The 24,656-nt window shown below is 43.6% G+C and overlaps 1 protein-coding gene across 34 annotated transcripts in view; it reads left to right on the top strand.

Annotated features, from left to right (window-relative positions):
* The window catches only part of magi1b (membrane associated guanylate kinase, WW and PDZ domain containing 1b), a 141,407-nt gene extending 123,937 nt beyond the window's left edge, over window positions 1-17,470 (top strand). For 33 of the 34 annotated variants that reach the window (XM_080302027.1, XM_080302025.1, XM_080302026.1 and 30 more), the window contains 9 exons: window positions 1,317-1,408; window positions 2,194-2,386; window positions 3,935-4,312; window positions 5,965-6,168; window positions 8,732-8,825; window positions 8,924-9,008; window positions 9,868-10,011; window positions 12,014-12,152; window positions 15,334-17,470. In XM_080302027.1, coding sequence (XP_080158153.1) covers window positions 1,317-1,408; window positions 2,194-2,386; window positions 3,935-4,312; window positions 5,965-6,168; window positions 8,732-8,825; window positions 8,924-9,008; window positions 9,868-10,011; window positions 12,014-12,152; window positions 15,334-16,652 — 2,648 coding nt within the window. In that variant the 3' untranslated portion in view covers window positions 16,653-17,470. The remainder of the gene's footprint in view (window positions 1-1,316; window positions 1,409-2,193; window positions 2,387-3,934; window positions 4,313-5,964; window positions 6,169-8,731; window positions 8,826-8,923; window positions 9,009-9,867; window positions 10,012-12,013; window positions 12,153-15,333) is intronic. The other variant, XM_080302028.1, reaches the window with a different exon arrangement.
* Window positions 17,471-24,656: the final 7,186 nt, after the last annotated feature.

Here is a 24,656-nt window from a genome sequence, read left to right as displayed (position 1 = left end):
TTGGGGTTTTAAAAAAAAAAAAAAAAATTATCTCCTTTTTTGTAACATCATCACTCACAGCTTTGAATAGGGCCGTCTATCTTGGGAAAATATTGATCCGTTCATGCCCAGTTGCCTCACTGTGGGGATCACTTATGGGTCTATTAATGGGCAGGAGCAGCGTGTGCAGTTGACCTTCCTGAGTGCGGGTGCAGATTGCGACAGTTAGCCTTTGACTCTTTCCTCCTCTGGTTCCTCCACAGTAACCCTGTGATAGATTGGAAGAGATAGCTGCGCTCCGTGGGGATTTTAAGTGTTGACTGAAGGAGCAGATTGGAAGCAGACTGCTTATGCTTTCTGCCATCCCACCCTCTCTTAGTGGTTTTAGCGGCCTTGGCAGCAGCAGCTTCAGCTGGAGCAAAAAAGGAAATCTCCCTGAGAGATGTTTGTCTGCACACATAACACATCTGCGCCCATGGAAATGCATGCACACGTACTCATATGGGGATTCAAAGCCGCGTATTTAAAGCAAAGAAGCTCCTATGTACAATGGGATAAGGCCACACGCATGCAAATCATCTCCTCCTGTCCTCTGGGCTCTGAGCTCGCTTCAGTCTCCCCTGCTACATTAACCATGAGCTGTCACTCGCTGCGGTGCGATGCCTCTTTTTATATCGCGACACCTTTCGAATTACTAGCGTATGCACACGGTTGCCTCGTGGCTACGAGTGTGCTGTGACTAGCCATACTCAGGGTGGGGGGGTCAGGTGGAAGGTGCACTCCAGCATAGCCAAATGATGCATCGCGTGTCACACATCACCTCACAAGACAAACACTGTAGCCCATTTGAGCATCTCTAAGGTTGTCTCAAAAAGCTGCAAGAAAGTGAAACTATACTCTGAAACGATCAGAAGGGAATTATAATCTGATCGTTTCTAATTATGGGAACGATGGACACGATATCTTTTTTCTCAGCCTGTCTTTTCAGTTTGTTTTCGCTCTAAAATTATACTCTTGGCCCAAAATAGATCTTTTTTATCTTTTGATGGCTCGTTTTTTTTTTTTTGTTTTTTTTTTACTGTCTTTGTGCAGTGTGCTACCACAGTGACAAAGCTTTGAACACAAATGATGACAGTATTTACATGCTGACATAAACAAACATATCTGATTGTCTCAGAAGAGCAGGTGTATTCATTATGCTCACACTGTGGTTGGCTTATTGTGTACCTGAGGGTATTAAATGAAATGTCTGAAGGCATCACGGTGCAGGAATAGAGATCCCACAAGGCCAACTGTGCTTGTGCATAAGTGTTTATGGCAGCTTGTTGATTTCACAGTTCCAGACTTCCAGGAGCAGGACATTTTCCTGTGGAGAAAGGACACGGGGTTCGGCTTCAGGATCCTCGGAGGCAACGAGCCAGGAGAGCCTGTGAGTCTCTCTCCCTCAATCTTTTTCAATCTCACGGCTGAAATCTCTCCAGTTTGCGTTTCAATTTCCTCACTTTTCACCGTACATCTCCGAAGAAATGGATAAACTGACAAGATTGTGTAGCTTGAATGATGAAAAGGATGCTATATTCCCAGCACTAGTGGGAGCAGCAGCTATAGGATTTTCTTTCAACAGTCTCAACACAACAGTTCTTATCTTCCCCTTGTGTGCGTGTCCATGCTTGTGTATTGGAATTCAGCAATTTCATATCTGTGATTGCTTCTCTCTGATCTGACCAATGTAGCCTTAACCAGTCAGGGAAGAAAAAAAACCCCTGCACACACACCATTTCTTTTTTTCTTTTCCTTTAAAGAGTCAAAGTTGTTTGTTCTTGTTTACACTAGCCTGCACTGCGTCCCCGTCCCCCCCCCCCCCCCCCCCCCCCCCCCCCCCCCCCCCGCTTTTCTTGAAGGGGGAAAAAAAATAATGATTTACTTTAGAGTTTGGCTTGGGTTACTGCTGTTACAGGCTTGAGAGAATAGTAAAGATTTAATGCTGAAGTTTAAATTGTAGCTGTGCAGCATGCCAAGTTTATGGCCGCTGAGAAAATCGACACATTTTTATATGTCATGCACTTTAATGTCGTACTTTTTCTTTTTAGAATACCGCTTGATCGCTTTCCATGCATTTATTTTGCAAAGGTGCGGCGTAACGTATAGCTGCGCAGTCTTTGTCGACGCGTGGTTTCGAATGCACGGCAACCTCATTCGTCTGCTGCGTTTCAGATCTACATTGGCCACATAGTCAAGTACGGGGCTGCAGATGAAGATGGACGCCTGCGATCCGGTGATGAGCTGATATGCGTGGATGGAACGGCGGTGGTGGGAAAGTCGCACCAACTGGTGGTCCAGCTGATGCAGCAGGCTGCCAAGCAGGGCCATGTCAACCTCACAGTGCGGCGCAAAAGCACTTACGCTGGTGAGAAGCAAGCAGCTCGAGATGGAGGAGTAGTTTAAGCTTTTTAAAGACCTCCTAAGAGGTCCAAGAGAGGGTTTTTACTGAAGTCCAAGAATACACTCAGGTTGTTGTGGCTCAGGACGTAGAGTAGGTCATTTACTCCAGTCCACATAGCAAAGTGTGTAAGATACTGAAAGGAAAACTGATTCTGATACATCATCCACCAATATGTGGTTCTGTGAAAATACACAGATGGATAGAAAATAGTACCGTAAGAATGTGGCAGTCCATTTATTATTGAATTCTACTGATTTTACTTCAAATAACAGTGACAAATAATACTGCAGAACTTTTAAAGTGTACTGCAAAAGACAAACGGGTATATCCGTCCACAGTGCAACCAATCAGAACATGTTTTATTAAGTCAGTTAATTTCATCCTCTTATAAACAGTCAGGATCCAATTTCAAGTAGTTTCAAGTTAAGCTAGTAGCTTTGTTGACCAATAGTCCAAAAATGACCATCATTTGTTTCTCTATTTAGATTCCTTTATGCAGGATTCAGAATTAGCAGAACTGTAATTTTTTGTTTTGTTTTATAAATTGCAAAAAGTATAAATATCTCTAACTGATCAGTTTGTTTACATATAGTGTATTCACTGATAACATGTCAGTGAATTTTAATGTGTATTGAATCAGTTTTGAGAGCAGTCTGAGATGGCTTCATTTATATTCGGTTTTTGCAGCTTTGCTTACAGTAAAACATTGTTCAGTTTTAGAAATGCACTCCCTGCTTTACCAACAGCCACATTTATGTCAGTCATACTTCCATCAGGAGCCCAGAGGCCTTCTTAATATATATCTAAGGTCAACCTTTCACCTTTTTAGAATTTAGTGTGGGTGTGGAAGTGGTCAGCCGCTACCACGAGCTAACACCCACGCCCCACCGCTGACTTCACTCCGGTCAACACAGCTCTGCTCCTTTAAAAAAAAAAAAAAAAGGCCCATAAATATGATGGAGAGGGTGGCCAACCTTCGGCCCAGTGACAGCAGCCAGACATTAGTGCATTGCTGCTCCCTGTCTGCCTCGGAGCGTCGAGAATATGAGGCGCCTTCCTTGAGCAGCTGTACAGGAAATGAAATGTGGAATGAAATGTCCAGATAGAGCAGGCAGAACACGTCCTCGGTTCATCTTTTCTTGGAAACAGATGAGAGCAGAGATTGGTGAAGAGGCCTTCTTCCAAAGCTGTCCTTTTTTTTTTAATCATAAGATAAACTAGGTGTGCTAGAGGAGCTAAATATCTGTTATTTGCCTCCTTTAATATTGTACTGCTCACGTAACGTTTAGGGATGTTGTCATATGTTTTTGCACAGCTTTGCTTTCATTACATTAGGTTCTCACTCTGTTTTGTACATGATTGTCTCCTGAATGTCTCACCTTTGGTTTCACCTCCCTTGTGATCTTTTACTGTTAATCTTCTATATCTGTGTTTTTCTTACCCTCCTGTTTGCACTTTGCACCTCATCTATGTATCTTTCTCACCATATCCTCCTCCTCCTGCCATTTTTAGTTAAAGCAGAGGGAGACATGCCTCCATCGCCGGCGTCTTCGCACCACAGCAGCACCCAGGCCCCCAGTCTCACAGAAGATATTGGGAAGCGCACCCCACAGGGCAGCCAGAACTCCCTCAACACAGTAAGCTCCGGCAGCGGCTCCACCTCTGGCATCGGCAGCGGTGGAGGAGGCGGAGTGGGTGGCGGGGGCGGCGGCAGCGCCGTGGTCGCCGCTGCGGCCGCCACCACCTCTTCTCAGCCGCCCATCGCCACCCCCGCTGTCGTCTCATCCGGTTTGCAGCCCTACGACGTAGAGATCCGCCGCGGCGAGAACGAAGGATTCGGTTTCGTCATCGTCTCGTCGGTGTCGAGGCCCGAAGCTGGCACCACCTTCGGTAAGCACGAGCACCCGCAAACACCACCACCAGCGCACCGTTGATGGCGGCTCATGCTGTTATTTCAAAAATCACTTCTACTCAGCAAAAACCCGAATCACACTTTGGCTTTTGCCTCATCACCTTTTATCTTCTCGTCTGCACTACGGGAATCCTTTGAATCCTCTATAAAAACCACTGAACGCTAAATAGCCTGACAGCCAGTGCACAGTCTGGCTATTTACAGTCCCACCAGATCAATATCAACACTCTTCAAAGAAGTGGTTCTTCTTTCTCATTTTCATCTGAGCCTGTCAAACCAAGACACTGAAACCCTTTCTTTGCCTGCAGCTGCTGCTCACACTCACATAAGGCTTTCATAATTGATCACAAGTGAAGTAGGTCTTACATAAAGCCACTTGTATTATTCAGCTGAACTTAAATGGCTTGTGCGGAGCAGGTTGGCACTAAAATCCTAATAGCAGTTTAATGAGAATGAGCACTGCAAGAAAGATAAATAGGGGAAATGATCAACGTGAATGGGTTCTATTTATTTTCCAGCATGTGATTAGAGATATTCGCTTACTCAAACGTTATCTTCTTTTCTCTTCTTTTTTGTGAGGTTCTTTTTCATTGCTTAGCTGGTGAATGGTGTCGTTTTTCTCTGTTTGATATTGCACAGCAACGCAAGTAAATCAGATTCAGCGTTGCTTTTACAAACTCGTAGCACTGCATCTTTTCTACTCGTATTCCATGTACCGGTACGTTTTTTGCTCGCTGCTATGGCTTCCTACCTACACTAGAAGGACATTGCACCATGCTCTTCTCTCCCTGTGTGGGTGTACAGCACTGGAAAGGTCTGTGAACGCTTAGCTTTACAGATTGGCTTTTTTTTTTTTCTTCTTTTTGTAAAGTGAAGCTCCTTTTCACAGGCCAAAGCGGAAAGCATAGGCTAGTAGATGAGCTTTCATTTCAGTTAACGTGTAAAGGAAGATTTATCTCTCCGCTGCTCTTGATATTTCACAGTCCTAGATGGTCAGGTTTATTCAGGGGGACAGAAACGGGTTGGGATCAGATGAGTTTGTTGTGTATTAAAAGTGTGAATGCAGCGGGAAGGATGGAAGAATAATAATGAAAAGTAAGGAGGGGAGAGGGTGGCGAGAGTAATGAGTGATTGGGGGCGTCAGTCTGTAGTGACTGATGTCGGCCTGCAGAGTGAAACAAACAGAGAGACTTCAGGGTAGCTGGTGAGATGTCAGCTCTGATGTATGTTTGCAGAGTCTAACTTTCTGCAGTTGCAGGTGTTTGGGATGCAGATGAAACAGAGCTCTAACTTAACAAGAGTTTTTTAGATGTTGAGAATCGTTTGGAAAAACTATTTAGAGAAAATAGTAAGACAAATCCTCCTATTTCTTTGCAGTGCACATTTAAATTGACCCTTCTTTTCCAGTGCTTGCATATTATCCTCTTCTTCTTCTCAGTGACTTTTGCTTGGCTGACTGTTGGCTGCGGGTCAATTAACCTTAACCCTTCTTGGTCCTCTTCTTCTGCTCCTTCCCCACTTTTCCCTCCCGTTTTCCTCCTCTCACCAAACACAATCCCCCAACATTTACACGCGCAAACACACACTCAATCACGCATGCATTACACATCCACATCGATGCTGACCATAGCTGGAAATGCTTGTGTGGCCATGCCCCACAAAATAGGACGCATCATTGAGGGAAGCCCAGCAGACCGCTGCGGGAAGTTGAAAGTCGGCGACCGCATCCTGGCTGTGAATGGATGCTCGATCACCAACAAGTCCCACTCGGACATCGTCAACCTCATCAAGGAGGCTGGAAACACAGTTACACTACGCATCATTCCTGGAGATGGTGAGTAGAGAAAAGCGAATCCAAAACCAGGTCCGAATTTTTTCCTCATATCAGCTATTATTAGATTCCTGATTATGTTTGAGGAGACTTGTTCTCACTTTCCTGGGTTGTCGTTGTTGTTATTAAGTATTCCTTCGGCGTTATGTAAAGTGCACTTTCTTCAGTGGCTTTCAAAGTGACTATAACGCCTCCGCAGTGTTGACAGGAGTGATTCTTTGGGGATATTTGGGAGGTTGCTGGGTTTTTGTTTGTTTTTTTGTTTTTTTGATATTTTTTAGCTTCCTGCCTTTGGCGTGCCCACATTTTTAAAACATGCAAGAGCCGTTTAGATTTCGGTGTGTATGCGTGCGTGAGCGGAGAGAGGGCGAGCGAGACAGGCACCGAGAGATGCTGAATTTCCTCTGTGCATGTGGGTGTGTCTCCTCTGTCAAAGTGGATTTAAGGAAAAGTTTATGTGCATTGTATGTTGCGCTGTGCAGCTGAGAACTTTCTGTGTTTTGTGCTGACATATCACCCTAGCGTGCTTCACAAATGCTATTTAATTAAGCGTGCGTGTGTGTGTGCTCATGGAAAGGCAATACTCCCTGTCAACCTGCACACTGGTAGGAATAGGAGCTATTTGTCCGCTGCTCGTTGCTTTCCGCCTCGCTTCTTATGGATGGAGAGGGTTTTTTGTTTCTCCCTTCAGAGCAGTTGATGAGAACAGTGAGCCAAAATTGCTCTGCCAAGAAGACACAGAGCAAGAGAGAAGGCGCTGGCGAGGAATAACTGGATATGCTTTATCGGAAAAGTTCTGGTTTGTGTTTATGTGCATGTGTCAAACAACCAGACGCCGTCTGACACAGAGGCAGAAAGAGTGTCGGGCAGAGATGGTGGCTTGTGTTTCTAAACTTGTGCCTCTGAATGACTGTTCTGGCTGCCTCCGTTTACAAATGGCTGAGCATCGCCAATTTCTTTGTGGATCAGTCCAATCTTTAAGCTTTCTGATGGGAACAAGCGCCATAGCGAGAGCTTCCTCTAAAGGTGAAGTCTGATTCAGCTCAACCCCCTCACCGTGTGAGAGCACAGATGGAGTTTTGTAGTAGCTGATGCTCGGTACGCCTGCAGTGTCGAGGAAACGAGCATGGGAGTCTCCCTGCTGCTGCTCAGTAATACGTGTACAAGAAACTAATACCTTCATCAGAGCTGATGTCTCTGCAGCATAAATTTGGAGCACAGACAAAGCCCTCCTCATTCTTTCCACTGTGTGAGAAAAGAGAGCTAGACGTGCTGTATGTGATATGATTTTTATTGTTAGCACATGTTGTATTTTAAGTGTAATCTGTAGCTCTCGTATCCTTTTACCCTCTGTAGTGCTCGTTTTCTTTACCTCCCTTGAATTGATTGTACCTGCTGTCCTTCCCGGCTCACGCCATTCAGGGCTGGAGGGCAAATGCGTGGTCAAAGCCACAGACGAATTCCAGAACGCTTCAGTTCCTTTTCTGTGCACGTTTTATTTACTTATTTATTTAGTTAAGCGAGAAAGGGGAAAGCAGGCAGTAGGTCGCACGCAGAATAGAAGTAATATCCGGAGAGAAAGCAGTCGGAGGAGAGACGAATGAAGAGAGGCGACAAAAGAAGGAAGTGATTCATGCAAATCAGGCAGAGGGAAAGATAGTGATAGTGTTTTTACAGGAGTTTAACGTGAGACTGCAAAACTGAAAGGGTGGTCGAAGGTTTTCCTCATGGTTCCCCTCTTTGCCGTCTCAAGTGAAGCTCACCTCACCTGCACTCCCGCTCGAGTGGTCGACACTGTAGATCTTGAGCAGCGGGCAAAGGAATGGTTGAGCCACCAGGCTCCAGTGGAGTACCGGAGGGAAAGGAGATTAATAGGTGAGAAGGGAAGTGACCATGAGAAGAATGGCGAGTAGCAGACTGGGGAAGGGGAGGTGCAGAGTTGTAATCGAATGTAGGATGCCGGTAGATGGCCAAGAAGGATGAGGTCGTTAGATAAAACAAAGGTTTCTTTATGCAGCAGGTGTCGCGTGATGACGGCCTGTCTGGTGTTTTTCACTGATAACTGAAAATGAGTGGATCAGTGCAGAGATAAAAGACGGAGTAAGCACGAGCTCTAATGCCACTGGCGTAAATGTTCCCTACTTGACAATTCAGAGGCAGAAAGGATTAGTTTCAGTCCTAAATGTGATGTACAGCCTTTGGACGTTTACCAAATGATTGATGGCACAAACCGCAGTATTACCCAAGTGTGCGGGAACATGGCTAAGTGGTGAAAGAAGCCTGGAAACTGGTTTCGAGCCTCGTGGTGGACCCTGTAGGTCGGGTTGACACAAGGAAAACAATGAAATGTCTCCACATGTGAAATTAAATTATATCGCCCAGGCTTTCAAGGAAACTGGAGAGGCTTCTGTTAGAGTATGTCTATACAAAATGACAGCATATTCAATTACAAGCCTTTTCCCCCGTCTCCTCATTGGTTGAAAAACACAATCATTCTCGTTCTTTGTTTTTGTTTTGTGTGTTATCTCATGTGACGATATACTTGCTCTTCTTCCGCCCTCCGCAGAGTCATCGAACGCATCTCTGTTGACGAATGCAGAGAAGATCGCCACTATAACCACTACTCACACCGCTCAGCAACAGGCCGCACCGGAGGCCAGGTGAGGAGCACGGCAGAAAACAGACTTGCCTAATAATGAAATGTCTTTTGGAGCGACCCCTTGCTTAGGCCTCATATGTCACGCCTTTTCTGTTTCAGGACCAACACTAAACCAAAACAGGAGTCATTTGCCCCGCAAGCCGCCCCTCCCCAGCCCCCCACGCAGCAACCCCCAAGCACTCAGGTGAGGAAGAGAGGCGCCGCAGTCTTAGCAGTTACATCAGTCATGCGGACACCCATCCATTTCATGTCTCCATCAAAACACGCCAGTCCTCTACACTCCATCAACTTTTCTACCCACATCTAATCTAAATTTGTCTCTTCATACATCCATTCAGCTGTTTCGCGATATCTAAACAGTCATTCATCCCCTCCCCTGTCCCTCCATCTATCAACTAATATACCCACTTACCTTCCCAAGGACAAACCAAGTGCATTTTTATTTATTTATCTCTTTACGCCGACCTGCTGGCGTTATCTGAGTGTGCATATTAAGGAAAGCCTGTTTGCTTTCAAAGTAGCCCCTCAGTCCACTCTGTTCACCGCTGAATTAATCTGCTGGTGTGGAGATGGCTTTCACAGATAGCATTGATCCTCCAGCAGAGGAGATTAGGAGGGCGTAAAGACAGGAGCTGCTGAGGCTGTCTGCCCGTCCTTGTGTGGTTCCCAGACCTCCTCCTCTCTCTTCGTCTGCGCCCTCTCTACTTTTTCAGGCCAGGGCCCACAGCATCAATAATTCAGCGTCCTTACACCTGAGCATATGCATGTCCACACGCAATCACACACACGCACGCACACACCCGCACACACACCAAGGGGAAAAGCGTAGCACAACTGTTAAGGTGAGACTTGCCTGAAGGTGGCAATTGTCCCTTGCCTCTGAAATAGGATCCCCCTTCAAAGGAGACACGCACACACAAGCACACACAAACGCAGACACATGCGCACACTTGAAACCTGAATCACAAAGGTGACTTTGATGCAAACATCTCCTTTCTCCTCTTACTCTCTCTCCCTCCACACATGGCGTCTGACTCCATCAGGATTCTGAGTTCTACTCCGTGGACCTGGAGCGAGACAACAAAGGCTTCGGCTTCAGCCTGCGAGGAGGCCGCGAGTACAACATGGACCTGTACGTGCTGAGGTTAGCCGAGGACGGAGCAGCTGTTCGCAACGGAAAGATGATGGTATGGACACACAAATGGGAAACGCAGAAGCTCAGAGGTTGTTTTCTCGGGGTCTTGAAAGGGTCACGCCACCAAACACTGAAGTTTAGTTTGACCATCATAAGAACTAGTGCTGGAAAAACAGCACTTACCCAAGTAACACTGCAATCTCGTCGTCTGTGCTCATATTTAGACCATACAAATTTATGACAGACAGCCTTTTTTGCAGCCACATAACATGGAGCTGTTTTACAGGAAATGTTGGACGGCCTATTGAAATGTAACCACTGCTTGTACCCCTTTAATATTATACTTAATTATGGAAAACTGTGATGTAATTTTATCAATTTAAGGTTATATGCAGCTGTGTCAACAGGGATGCCAATATTCCCTCAGTAGCTAGAATACCTCCAAATAAGTTTTATTTTTTAACAGCCTGCTTTCTTTGGAAACAGCCAACAGATTGTCTGGAAATAACGGCGGACAGTTCCCTCGGTTGTTTTAGTTAATTTTCTGTAATATAGTCGTCTTGGCATTTGTCAGCATAGTTTGAAATCATCTGAAAAAAGCGTTCTAGTGGAATAATTGTAATGTTAATGAGAAATGTTCGGACTTCATTATTTTTGGTGGAGCTGTGCGAGACATTAGCTCTGCAATTTAGCTAAGAAAAATTACGTCTCTTTCCGGGTTTTTTTTTCCTTAGTAATCCAGAGTGTTTTTAAAATGAATGTTTAATTTAACTATTTGTCAAATTTTCTCATTCCTTAATCCGTCAGCTTGCCTGAACGCTATAAAATTATCTTTTGTCGGGGGTGCACATAACAGCATATCTGAAAAACGACTGCTGATTGTAACCGTTGTTATAAATACCAATTATAATTTTATAAATCCTTGCCTTCAGGTGCAGCACAAGCCAGTTGACTTTATTGATTAGCTGGGGGCAGGAGGGGGGGGGTTGATGGCAGCCTTGTAGACCTTACAGCCATCGCAATAATATTATTTATCAGTATAATTGCTTTTGCATAATGTACCCCCAATTACTGCAAGCCATGCTTCACTGACTCGCAAACAGTCACCTCCGGGCTCGGCCATGCAGACGGTTCACTGATTGTAATATGAAGACACGCAAACAGAATATGCACATTTTAATTTATGTTTCACGACAAGCTCGTAAAGTGGCATTCATACATGCCACAAAAGCTGTGATGAAACTGCAATATTTAACCTTTCCATCTGATTAATTGTACATAAATAATAGCACTTTCCCCGGAGTGCTTGATGAAGTGTGAGGTGTTTTTATTTATTCTCTCACTGTGCGTTTGCACGGAGGGAGCCTGTTGGCAGACACTGTTAGAATCTGAGATATAGTTTTTCATATATATTAATATGCTGCAGTTAGGGAGTGTGTGGGAGCGTGTGTGTGTGTGTGCGCACATTCGTTAGCACATTAGTATATGCATATATGGACCCGGCCGTTGGTGTTTGTGCACCTTGTTAGCAGAGATATTAATAGTCGCAGCTCTGTGAGGCAGGGAGAGGTGTCAGCGAGAGATCCGTATTCTGCCAGAGAAGTATTCCCTTAACGCAGTCAGCACTGACAGATAACCTGAGGAGTGGATTCAAAGAATCAGGAAGCAAAAATGTTTCTTCTAGTTCTCGTTTTTTCTCTGTCGTTCTCCCTCTCTGACTCTCCGTGTCACGCTTGCTGCTTTTTGATGCAGTTTGCCCTCCATATATACTTGTTTTCTTATTGTGCAGATTACCATTCAGCAGATTTGATAATTAACTCCTCCTCATCCCCTCCACCCTTCCCTTCGTGTCATTGTTTCCCTTTGAACCTTATCTTTCTCCTTGTGTACCTTCTTCCCTCCTCTCACTTGTTTTCTTTTGCACCGCGTGTGGCTCTGCGGTCTCCTCCCCTTATTTGGGCTCCTGCTGTCTCTCACCTTTCCCTCTGATTCACCTCTTCTCTTTTCCATTTTCATCTGTCACTCTTGTCCCCCCCTGGTCTCCTTCCCACTAGGTCGGCGACGAAATCTTGGAGATCAACGGCGAGAGCACCAAGGGCATGAAGCACGCGCGAGCCATCGAGCTCATCAAGAATGGAGGCCGGCGAGTCCATCTGGTGCTCAAGAGGGGTGACGGCTCTGTGCCTGAATATGGTGGGTCAATCTACGAAAACATTCCCTTCTCGCCCATCTTCACACCCTGAGCCAGGGGACACTCAAGCGGATGGTGGTGGGTTGAAGGTGAAGGAACTAAATCGCTCCCCCTCCCCAAGGATCCTTCACCCCTCCCTGGAGCAAACCTACCAGGGATGGGAGAGGGGAGTCAGGGGGGTGGGGGGTGTTGCTTCGCGCTTTTGGTCTCTTTGTGGTGGCGGTCACTCCTGGGCTTTTTTGGGATTTCGTGGGAGAGCGAGGGGGTCGAGGCTGCTCCTGTGGGTGCTCTCACCCCCTCCTGCTGTCACCTGCTCTCAGTTTTGTCATGTCATCTCGCTGTCACTTTTCACCTTCTGGGCACTGAGCAAAAGCACTCTGCTGGGACTTAACAGGAAGGTGGTGGGTCTGATTTTCAGTGCTACATGGAAAAAAAAAAAAAAAAGGAAACTGTTTACAGGGTTTGACCTGAGTAGTAAAGAAAAAGGAAAGAAAATCAATGTTTCTTGTGGGTGAGAAGTAATATGGATGTCTCTCATTTCTCATTACATGCTAATTTAGCATTAAAAGGAAGAGAAAACTTGATCCGTGGCATCCCGTGATAAAATGGGACCTTTCACAGCTTTGGATAGGATGTGACAAACATATTTATGATATTTATTGAAGGTGAATGTAAGCTACTGAACTCCTTTCCAAGTGAGAACTGTGTTGCGAAGAAAAAGACAGTCTAAGACTTTTTTTTCCCACTTTGCCATTTTCAGTAAATCTCACTATACTGTGCTTGACATTACTCACTCATCCATGGACTTTTTTTTTGCACCCACTGTCAGTGTTATGGAAAAGCTGTGAAGATAGGGACTCCACCCATCCCCGTTTAAAAAGACGTTGATTCGTTCCAGTTATATTAACTTTTTATAGTGATGATTTTAAAAAAAAAAGAAAAAAAAAGAGGCATTTTTACAAGTATTTTTGTTCAGTGTACAGAGCCATGAATCAAAGCCACATATTAATGGATAAAAGTTTATTGCTGCATGAACATGTCAAAAGTGTAAATTGTTTTTCCCCCTTCTATTGTCTACTTTCCATAATATTTATGGAACATTTCTTTCTTTTCTGTTTTCCTTTTTTTTCTAATCGTATTGATTAGTTTTGATAGTCACAAGTCATTTTAAATGTTTTCTTTTTCATTTTGTTGCTTTTTTTTGACTGGATACATTTTGCCTGTTTTGAAAAGTTCATCAATGTAAAGTTTATTTGAGCTGAGAATGTGCTGTCAAAACCTGCACCGATGTGACATCATGTGAACTTGTATATTTTGGATCATTGTTTGTACTTTTTAAAAATCTTTATTTTTATTTTATTTTATTTTTTTTTAGTTGGCACAACCTTTGACAGTCTCGCCAGTATTTCTTTTGATTTCTATCAGCACTGTAAAACTGCTTAATTTGCTGGTGTGCGCGCGCGTGTGTGTGTGTGCGCGTGTGTGTGTGTGTGTGTGCGTGTGTGCGTGCGTGTGTGTGTCTGTGCACCAGTCTCACTGTTTCATTTTTTTGATTTTCTGCTGCTTCTTCATTAACGTGTCTAAGGCGTGTGTGTGCGCTTGTTTGTGGGTGGGTGTGGCAACTCCTATGTCCGATGTGTGCACGCTTGTTTCCAGGGGACTTTACTCTGTAACTGATGGTCTTCACTGGGTTTGGGCAACTTCCTGGACTGTCTCTTTATTCTGAATGAGTCGATGATCAAATAAACACTTTTTTTTTCATTAAGAATCAACACTGAATAATTCTCCTTTTCTTCCTTCTAGTTGGTTCCATATTTTTCTAAACTACTGTGCTCTTCTTTTTTTCTTTCCTTTCTGTTTCTGTGTATCTTCCCTTTCCTCTCGTATTGTGCTGGGCTCTTGTCTTCCTTCAGGGATGGTCGCTCCCCATCTCACTGCATGTATGAGAAATGACAAGATGGGGGAGGCCTCTGTCCTCCAAAATCAGACCACGGTTTGTAGCTGTCCTCCCCTCTCATCTCGGCTCTCTCTCCCACTTCCTGTCTTCCTCTCTCTCTTCTTCTATGTCCTGATGTGCGTGGTGTCGCTTCAGTTCAACCGTGCCTGTGCGCTGCTTCATGCATACAAATCCATTCACCCAACTACATCTCCAGTGTCACCGCTGCCATAGCCGTTCTTTTGGATACTTCATTCATGTCCTAGTTGCAGTCAACCTGTTGGAAACAAGTCAAAAGTGAAAATGCAGATTATTTTATCTTTGGGAATTAGTTTTGATACTTTCAGACCAGTGGTTCTCTTTGGGAGTCAACTCTTCTCCTCGAGTTGTCCATGATCCATTGTTGAAGGTCTCCAGAATCATTTGCAGTACATTTTCAAACTAAGCTATAATGTTAAAAAGTGTATATTTACAGGTGGAGACTATTTACTTAATTGACAGGAGCCAGAGTTTTACTCCCACTCACTATATCTCAGGGCCAACGATGTGAAGTATTTAGAACAGTGAATGGTTCTTCTGCCATCTCAGCACTTGTAAAGTTTTGTCTTAAAAATGCCATATTGATCAAAGCATTGTTGTCGCAGCTTTTGTTGAAGATTTAGCAAGAGGAAGCGCTCCATACAGTTTTGTTTTTTCTTAGCAAAATGCTAAATTTCACCCGCTGCAACTGCAATGCACTTAGAGCAACTTCTAGTCTCTGGATCTCATCACGACCATTTAATTTATTCTAAAGATTTACAACGTGCCCTGACAGTACATGAAAGAGCATGGCTAATGAGTCAAATCTAGCAGCATCATCAGTATGAAGCAGCAGTTACACTGACTGTAACCAGCATCCGGTCCAGCCACCAGAGAAGCCGGCGTTCTGCTTCACAGAGGTGACTTCCCCCTTTAGACCAAGGAGCAGGTTTGTTGTGGGTTTCTTCAAGAAATGGCTGCTTCATAACTCTGTCACTGCCTTTTTTAATCTGTGTAAGCTACACTGTTTTACCATTGGCTGCTGCTGTGCCATCCAACAACTTGCCATCTTTGCTGGTATTAACATCAGAATGGCTTCCATTGAAAGTGTTCTCGGCTTCATGTCTGAGTGACTCAGCATGATAAATGTGAAAGCAGATAGAAGCTTTTAGTGTGTCGATGCATGTTTGATCCCCCTGCCCTCGTTTGTATGTCCCAATGTGTTGCAGACGACAGCACCAACAACATCAGCGCAGCCAACCCAGCCTCAGGGGTACAAAACGCTGCGGAAGTGAACACTCTTCCCCCGAACGGTGCACCATCAGAGTCAAGCGACCCACCAGAACCCCAACAATCATCCCGCAGCAAGAAGGAGCCAGGCCGCCGCTCCCACGGCACTGGCAGGCACACACATTCCAACCACCGCCACCACTCCCCCAGCAAGAAAACCAGCACGGGAAAACACAAGGGCAAAAAGTCGACAGGGAAGAACACTCCCAAGAAGAAAGATGACAAGAAAAGTGATGGCCGCCATCGCCACCGCAGCCGCCATCGGTCACCTCATAAGGGGCACACCCGGTCGCGCAGTGCAGATAACGTCCTGGACGACCGACATGGGGGTCAGCGCCGAGGCCGTTCTCCAGACAGGCGCCACCGCCGCCACCGTTCACCCAACCGCTCGCCCCACCGCTCACCCCGTCGCTCACCCTACCGCTCTCCTCGCCGTTCCCCTTATCGTTCCCCTCATCGCCATCGGTCCCCCTACCGCACTCGGCAGCAGTCCCCCACCAGACGCCGGGCCCAATCCTCAGACCCCTACCGCCGGTATCGCTCCCCAGAGAGACAGACCCGCAGCACCGAGAAGCCTATTGTGGATGAGCCTGTATTAAAGGAGCCAATCAAAACTCCTGAATCCACCTTCCGTCTGGAAGACAGCATCTTGCGAGAGTCCCCAGCCCTAGACCGCTTAAACAGGGAGGTCACACCGCCACTGCGCAGGGAAGACCGCCTCTATGGAGAAGATAGCCTGCTGATGAAAGCCTCTACCTTGGACAGGTCCTACAGAGGGGGGGATAACCTGCTGAAGGACATGGCGTCTCGCAACCAGAGAGACATCACCCTGCCCAGAGTACGCACTCCAGATTCAGATTCAGCTTACAAGAAGTACAGCACGCTGCTGAGGGGTCGTTCGACTGAGAGGTTTGACAGCACACAGCTGAGGGGTCGTTCGACTGAGAGGTTTGACAGCACACAGCTGAGGGGTCGTTCGACTGAGAGGTTTGACAGGGATGAGCGCTACCCCAGCCGAGACAGCACCCCTGAACCTTGGTACCGCTCCCGCAGTCTCGGACGAGACATATCCCCGATCAGGAGCTTCAGAAGGGACGACTCGGAGGATGAAGAGGACGATGACAATTTTGTGGCGGCTCAAGTGACGCAATACTACAGCACGGTCAAGAACAAGACCAACACCAGTCGCTCATCCAAGCCCACGCTCCCTGAGCCCAAGAAGACCTACAAGGAGAATCCCAAAGACCTGAGCATCTGATTGGACAGCTGTCAGCTGATCACAGCAACCATCCACAAAACACCTCAAATACTCACCATCACTACCACTTTGTTCTACAGAAACGCACCCAACTTGTGTAGACATGCTGACACACACACACACACACACACACACACACACACACACACTGTAACAACACTGAGTTACTAACAAGGTCGTAGTTTTGAAAGCTGTTTTTTTTTTCCTCTTTTTTTTTTTTTTTTTTAAACTGTATATTTGATTTTCTTTGTTTTCTCATTTTGTTTTGGGGTTGTTGTTTTTTTTTGTTTCTTTGTTTTGTTAAAGTATTCTACATTTACAGATACTCAGACTTTTCCAGAAAATATAAAACCATAAAAAACAATGATGTGCCTAACAACAGTTCCATTAACAAACAACATTTTTGTTTCGGGTTTGATATGTGGAGGGCAGTTTGTGTGCCCCACTGTCAGATGATGAAATATATGTACTTTTCCACAAAGATCCCTTGGAAGTACTGCGCACCTGGGTCACCATAACAGGTGCTCACAATGATGCTGTGCATGTCTTTACCGGTTTCAATGTCTCTCTCTCTCTCTCTCTCTCGCTCTGTCTCTCTGTCTCTCTCTCTCTTGCCTTCGTACTCTCTCTCCTTCCAGTGCCACTGTTTTTTAGACATTTGACCAGACTATAGCACAAGCCTGCATTTGTTTGTATATTTTTGACAGTTTGCAGTATGTGTACATTCAGAGGTGATCATTTTAAATGAAGGAAGGGAAAATGAAAAAGTTAAACTATGATGATGATGTTAAAATAAAATAATATATTCAACAAATGAACAGTTGTTTTATCTTTTTTCTCCTTTGTTATTGCCATTGGAGTCATTCTGGGATTGATTGACCTGCTTAAGTAACATGAAAAAAATGCAGATATTGGATGGGAAGAAAGATGTACACTAACAGCTTTTTTTTTTTTTTTTTTTTTGAGCTCTCATTTTGCCAGGCAGAAAACAAAACAGTGGGGAGACTAACATTGTTATCTCAGCCCTGCCAAAAGTGCATGCATATAGATAAAGCCTTTGAAGAAAAGTAAAGCAAAGAGCTTCTGTCCTTTCCCCAACATCAAAGCCCAAAAGGACGACCTTAAAAATGTTCCTTCACTCCTCTTCACAGCTTACTTTGATTTGTGCCTTTTCAGTGCCCTCTTTCTCCCATCGCCCTCTACGGTCCTTCCCCTTCCTCCTCCATCCACTCTTGTGGTTGCGAGATTTGTCATTTGATACAGAACAAACAGCGGGGATGCTGCGTGTCTATTTCAGGACGGTGACGGCAGAAGGAAGGTGGTGATGCTGGGACAAACAATGTGGAGATTAGATAAAAACCAAGTAGTCACCCTGGGTGAGCGGTAAATACCAATTCACAATATACTTCACCACGGCAATAAAAAACAAAAACAAAACCCTGAAAGATACACAAGTGCATTTTAACCTCTTTAACATTTCCTAACATTCAGCGATAAGAAATCGGGATGACCTCTCATATCTACCTTCTTCACACTCTAATTTAAGGCATGAGATGCTCATACAGTTTTGTCCCTACACATTAGGACAATGACACCCTTTTGTGTTGCACCACAGTGGATTTAATTTGAACATTTGAACCGACTTCAGCTTTAATTTACAAAAAGAAAAAAGGAATTTTCACCAACTTCTCAAAGACCTCAAAGGTGATTATGGTAATAAACAGGAAATAAATCTGTTTTTAATGATAAATCCTTCAAGTCTAAAACTCATAGATGTCACCAAATGTTTCCTCCCTCAGGCTGAAGGTGGCTGTAGTCAAGGCAGACTTGGCAGTTGAATAATATCCCGTTTCTTTGCCTTGAGAAAGTCTTGGATTGTTTTTGCAGTATGCTTTGGATTACTATCCATCTGAAATGTGAAGCAACGTCTGTTGTTCTTTTTCACAGCATTTGGATGAATCTGAGCAACTTCAGAATTCCTCCTGCTACTTGCTGCTGTCAGGGAAAAACACTAGTCACCCAGCTCCACTGGCAGGCACACATGCCCGCACAGCCTCCACCTTGTTTGACAGATAATGTGATATGTTTCAGATCATGATGTGTTTTTTTTCCTTCTCCATACTGTTTTCCTCCCACTATTTCCCATCATGTGGTTTCATCTGTCCAAAGCTTGTTTTTAGATGAAACTCTGTATTCCAATTTCCGAAGGCGTCTCTTTTACAGTGATATGCCTCTGAGTGTTCTAAAAGTTATGAATGATTTTCATTACAGAGGAAAGAATTTGCAGTCATCTGCTTCAGTTGTCTTCTGTGTCGTCCATTTTTGCGATATTAGGCTTTTTTTTTTTCTTTGCTTTTTTTTTTTCTTCAAATTTATCTTTATTCAGTCTCTTGCGTCAGCCTCACTTTGAATCTCGTTTTGAGAGTTACAAAATGTAAGACTTGGAATCAACTCTGAAATGAAATGGCAGCAGCAGGCCTCACCTGTCTATGAAACCCCTTGTCAGTCAATCGTCCCATCGCTTTAGAGCTCACTATTGAAATGGCTGTCGTTCCGGTTTGTTTGCAAGCCCCTTGAACTCAAGCTGAAAGCCTGCACTTCAGTCGCATTGATCGTTTGCTTTTAAGCCCACTTTGCTGTTGAAAAAAAACAGATGAGCCAGGAAAAAGAAATGTTATGGAGCTAACTGTATGTTTACACAAATATGGGGAGAATTTAAGATTTTCTGAGCTTGCATCATATGAAGTTTGTGCTTTTTCCTGCAGCACATGCCAAGGTACTTAATGCCATATGTTCAAAAATCTGCATTCCAGATTACCCTGCGGACACAATCTGTGCAGCTCATAAGAGGAAATGTGAAACAGAGTTAAAGCATCGTGATCAAACGGTAACATATCAGAGCTTTTTTCTGGCCCAGTTTCTGTGCAATTCAAGGGAGCCTCAATGCATTCCACTCCTTTTGATGCAATGATCTGAAACTGTTTTTGCATAGCTACATTTATGGGATGTGCACTAGTGTGGAAGCATTACATGGAAATTCTTCGGCTCACTTTTTAGTAAGTGCAAAAATCCAAGTTGCAAATATCCATTTGAGTATATTTAATGCAGGCTATACGATTTGCATTGTTTTCATTGGATGCCGACATTTTTCCCTATTAGAGAAGCATGTGTTATTTAGTATTTCTACAGAATACAGAGGGCTGGAGTTTGTATCCTGCAAACACATTTCTCTTCCCTGTCCCCTCACAGAAGAGGAAACCATTCCTAAATAATGGATGCAATCCACTTTCCAGCACCGAAAATCTCTTCTCCCTTCTCTTTAAATATCTCTGCCCCCTCTTTATCAAGACCTATTCCACTCTCCATCATCTGACGCAGGAGCAGAGCCCCTGGTTTTATTTCTTGTGTTATCCCAGAAATGATTAACAACACGTGTCTTGGGACAATTTATCATGTCAGTGTCAGGCAGGAGGAAGCAGCAGTAATAAAATGTCCAATAACAACATGAGTGTTCACCGACAGCCTCTTTTCTCCCATCAGCTAAGCTTCAGGTGCTCTTGCTCTGACCTTAGATATCCTCTACTGCCCTGTTGCCATGGCAACACTAATGCAACGGGCTCTTCCCTTAAGCTGACAGCAGACAAGAATTGTAGATGTGCACATACGAAGGCTGGGGGGAGAAGAGAAAACAACAGCACTGGGTTATTTTTGGCTGTGTGCTGAGGACCAAGATGATTTCACTTAGAAGAAAGAAAAAGTTTCACAATTGTATTTATTTATCTTTTTCAAAGAGTTAAAGCTATCTATTCAAAAGCAAAGTGTGAGGAGCCTGGTCCCAGCTGTAATCAGTCAGTTAAAAAATAAATCCACAAGCATTGTGTCAAATAATCAGCAGCGTAGAGCTAGTTTATACATAATTGGTGTTTTTTTTCCTTTTCCTGAACAGTCCTGTTTTCTTGTGTGAGATTATTATACTATCTTATACCACCTTATACTTCTAATCAAAGAATTGTTGAATCATTATACGGCTACAGGCCACATTATGCCTTGGATTAAAGATTGTGAAATCATTATACTGTTTTATGATGCATTATACTGCTGATTTATAAGAAATACTGTTTTCAGAGAATCATGGCCTTATTTGTCTGATTAGAAAGAACAGAACATACTGCACAGGAAGCCGAGGTCATAACTTAGGCTCACTGAGAGAGAAAGAATGTGGATGTTTAGGTTTTATGACTTTGGAGGGGGCTGAAGCTATAAGAATTACAAAACGGTTAGACACTTCGAGATCTGACGGACACCCTCCTGTCCACATCTCCCGTCTGGACGTTTGTAATGCTCAAAGTGTTGTATGGAATAAAGAGATTGTTGACTGAGCATTTATACACCGAGTGTGTCTCTCAGGTCCTGTGTCAGGTCTTTGCTGTTTTTTTCCTATTCGAATTCTTAAAGGCATGACTTTCAGTATGTTTCGATCCGATCAGCTGTTCATAACACTTCCCACATTGAAATAGACGTCAGCATGAACGATCGCATGTTCGCCATTACCTGCCCGAAACCGGAAGTGACGTCATTTTCGCGGAAAATGTAGTTTTTTACTTGTAGCCCTTAAAAGCCTATACTGGTATTTTTATAAGTCATGTTTAACTTTATGCTTTTCTGAATAGTTTCTGTGATGCTTAGAACTCAAATTGCACTGCTTAAAATAGTTTATTTTGATGCACCTGCTGTTTTCTTTGCAAATTTGCATCATAAGATTGTTTTTCGTTTTTTCTGCAGTATATAAAAATTGGTGTATCTCAAAAATAAAACTATGAAGCCACTCCAAATAAATTTCCTGTTGTTGTAAACTATTTTTTGCAACTTTTTTGTATTTAAAGTTTTGAGGGATAAACCTCTTAAATTTCTCCAAGTAGAAATATATGTAAAAAAATCAAAAACGATTTTCAATTTTTTTGTAGTTTATTGCACTTTTTTGCAATTTATGTCGTTACTATGGACTTAATGCATACATATTATTAAAATGTGGGCTATAACAGTTGTATTCATGTATAGCAACTTGAAATGCTCCCTAAAATGGCACTACAGCATGTAAAAATATAAAGTAAGCTCTGGCGGCCTTGGTTCTATGGTAGGTCTTAAAGGGTTAATGAACAACAAAAAGGAAATTACATCTGAAAAATGGCCGAAGACTGGACTGAAAATGAGTGTAAAAGCAACCAATGTCCAAAGAAAAACTTTGAAAGACGATTTGAAAGCCTGGAGAACTGTTGCTCAAGACAGCTTTAAAAAGTACAAGAAAGTCTGACTCCATTAAAGCAAAATGTAAAGACTTTTTCACAGCACTGTAAGTACTCATTTATGTGCAAGTGTTGCTGCTGTGGGTGAGGCGTGTGATTATATTGAAACTTGTTTGTTTTCTTAAAAAGAGGATCGGTGGACTCCAGTAATAGCACGCAAGAGCTGAGGCATGCATCAGAATCAGGGCTCATCTAGAGGAAGTCTTGATTGTTTAAGTTGACAAAATATCACTTGTGATTTGATCTTGAAGTCCCATATGTGACTTCATAAGTGGAGGGTTCGTGTCCCCTGAATGACCCTTCCTTCAGCAATGCCAAGACACTGAACGTTTGCCTTCCCTTGAGGCATCACCTCTGGCTTTCCTTTGCTCAAACGTGTCCATGTGTGAGTGTCTAATAAATAAATCTCTCACTTTGTGCAGTTAGCGTGCGTCAAGTCTTTTTCAGGTCTGTGTCCCCTTGAATGCAAGCAGTTCCCCTGATCAGAGGTATGGCTAACACCTCATGGAAAGAATAATAGAATTTTCAGATTGTCTTCTTCCCTTTCAGAAGAGAAGTGGCCCACTGAAAGGTGCTCTGAGCTGAGGCAATGAAATAGTTATACTTTCATAAGAAATGCATGTGGAGATGTCAGCTTTCCTGTTGCACTGTTGAATGATTCATTTGAAAAACTTTGTGTGAGGCCATTTGGTCATGGTTACTTCAGGAAGACTTTCTTCTACACCATATTTTGAGCATGCACAGTATGCATATGGAGTATGAAAAGCGTGTACATGGTCTGCAAAAATGCTAAGATAAAGTTGGTGGGATGGGTTAAAGTAACATCCACGTGGATGGCAGGACCCAACGTTTCCTAGCAGAACGTTGCCCACAATTTGGCCCTTGTCAAATTAGGTCTGGGACCTTCATGTTCCAGATATCAGTTGTCACACATGAAAATGTATTTCTCTCATTCAAAAGATGCACGTGATTTATGTCTTATGCATTTGTTTTCAAAGGTTTATGGGGTCACATCTGGGTGTGTCATAGACCCCGAACAACTGTAGAAAAAAAAAAGAGAAATGCATACTGAAATATTAATACTAGACAATACTGATTAAAACCACACACGAGACCAAAGCTCGAACCAGTAGCCCTACATGTAACCTTCACTCATGTCCTCATCCAGATGCGGTGCTGACATGCATTCACGCCCACATGTTTGCACTCTGAACAGAGCCACAGTATCTAGTCTGAAAGTCTGGTGCTTCTGAAAGTGCTGACGTGCAGGGAAGTGCATTTGAATGGTGATGTGCACAGCTACTGATGCTCACTGTGAAATATTTTGTTTGAAAGGTAATATAACATCTTGGTTTGTGGGGGGTGAATATGCACGACAACATAGTCGATGGTCATTAATTTTTCAACTTTAATGAGCGAAGCTAGAGCGAGCGGCAAACTCATTCGAGATTTCCTCCTCTACTCTGCGCCGCACTATTCACACTCATTTGTATGAGTCAAATCTGCCACTTCTGTTCATGGTACCTTTGAGTTTTACTTTGCAATGAGCTCACGGGACGCAACTTGGTCCTTCTGTCAGTATTACATGTGAGATTGGCCGCCCTGTCCTGTCAGCAGAAGGAGGACACATGAACAGTCCGTCACGCATGTGATGTAGCCTTCCTGTTTTGTGCCATTGTGAGCAATCCATCAGGTTAACACCAAATCCCATTAGTTGCTATGTAGTCAAGCACTTCCTCAGTAATGACTGTAATGTGTGTGTTACGACTGTATGATCCGCACTGCCTGCCTGTGTTGTCAACAAACTCGGAGAGGAAATCAGTCATGTTCGGCGCAGGTCTACAGGCAAACATGCTTCAAAGCGCTGCCTTCCCTTCAGCATCATTTCTTTTTTTAGTTTTGACAATGTCAGGTTAAATATTGATGCTCTGAAGTTGCTTCAAAGGAGCTGAGGAGAGAGGGAGTGAGCGTTACTTTGGCAACGTACAAAAGGAGTACTGAGAGTTTTGCTAACTGGGTGAGGAATTTGGAAAAGGAGGAAACAAAAAGACCTGAGATAGACTATTCTCATTCATACACATAGAGGTGAACAAGTTCTAGTAATGCCTTTTACATTGGATTTATTAGTTCTGAGTGTTATACAAATTCATAGACATAGGAGGTTGTTGTCCTTGGATAATAGCGCTCGCAGTTCTAATGATGTGAACTGAATTCACAACTACACCCGGGCTTGTTCTTAAACATCTTTTGGATGAGACTACTTCTCAAGGCTAAATCCCTTTATTCAAGTACCAAACACCTGTATTCCATTACTCGGCATGCAGATGATACCAAATGGTATATTTGCAATGCTTGAATATACTTCTTTTTGGTAACCTTCATACATTAATAAATAGCACCTGGCAACAGCAGTGTAGGTTTGGCTTTAGCTTTGGAGGAAAACACATTAGGGCCTACAGTCTTTCAAGAAATTTTGACCATCAGATACTTAATTTTCCACCATCTGGTGAATTTTAATGCACCGATTTGTGATTTTTATGCATCATTGTATGGTGGAAATGGAAGAAATAAATATTGGCACTATCTAGCAATGAAAAAGTACCGGTGTGTGTGTATATATATATATATATATATATATATATATATATATATATATATATATATAAAAAACACCCAGCACGCCCCTGCGGGCGGTTTATCC

Source organism: Astatotilapia calliptera, chromosome 5 (assembly GCF_964374335.1).
Source record: "Astatotilapia calliptera chromosome 5, fAstCal68.1, whole genome shotgun sequence".
NCBI classification, from domain to species: Eukaryota; Metazoa; Chordata; class Actinopteri; order Cichliformes; family Cichlidae; genus Astatotilapia; species Astatotilapia calliptera.
This window is presented reverse-complemented; position numbering and strand designations above follow the sequence as displayed.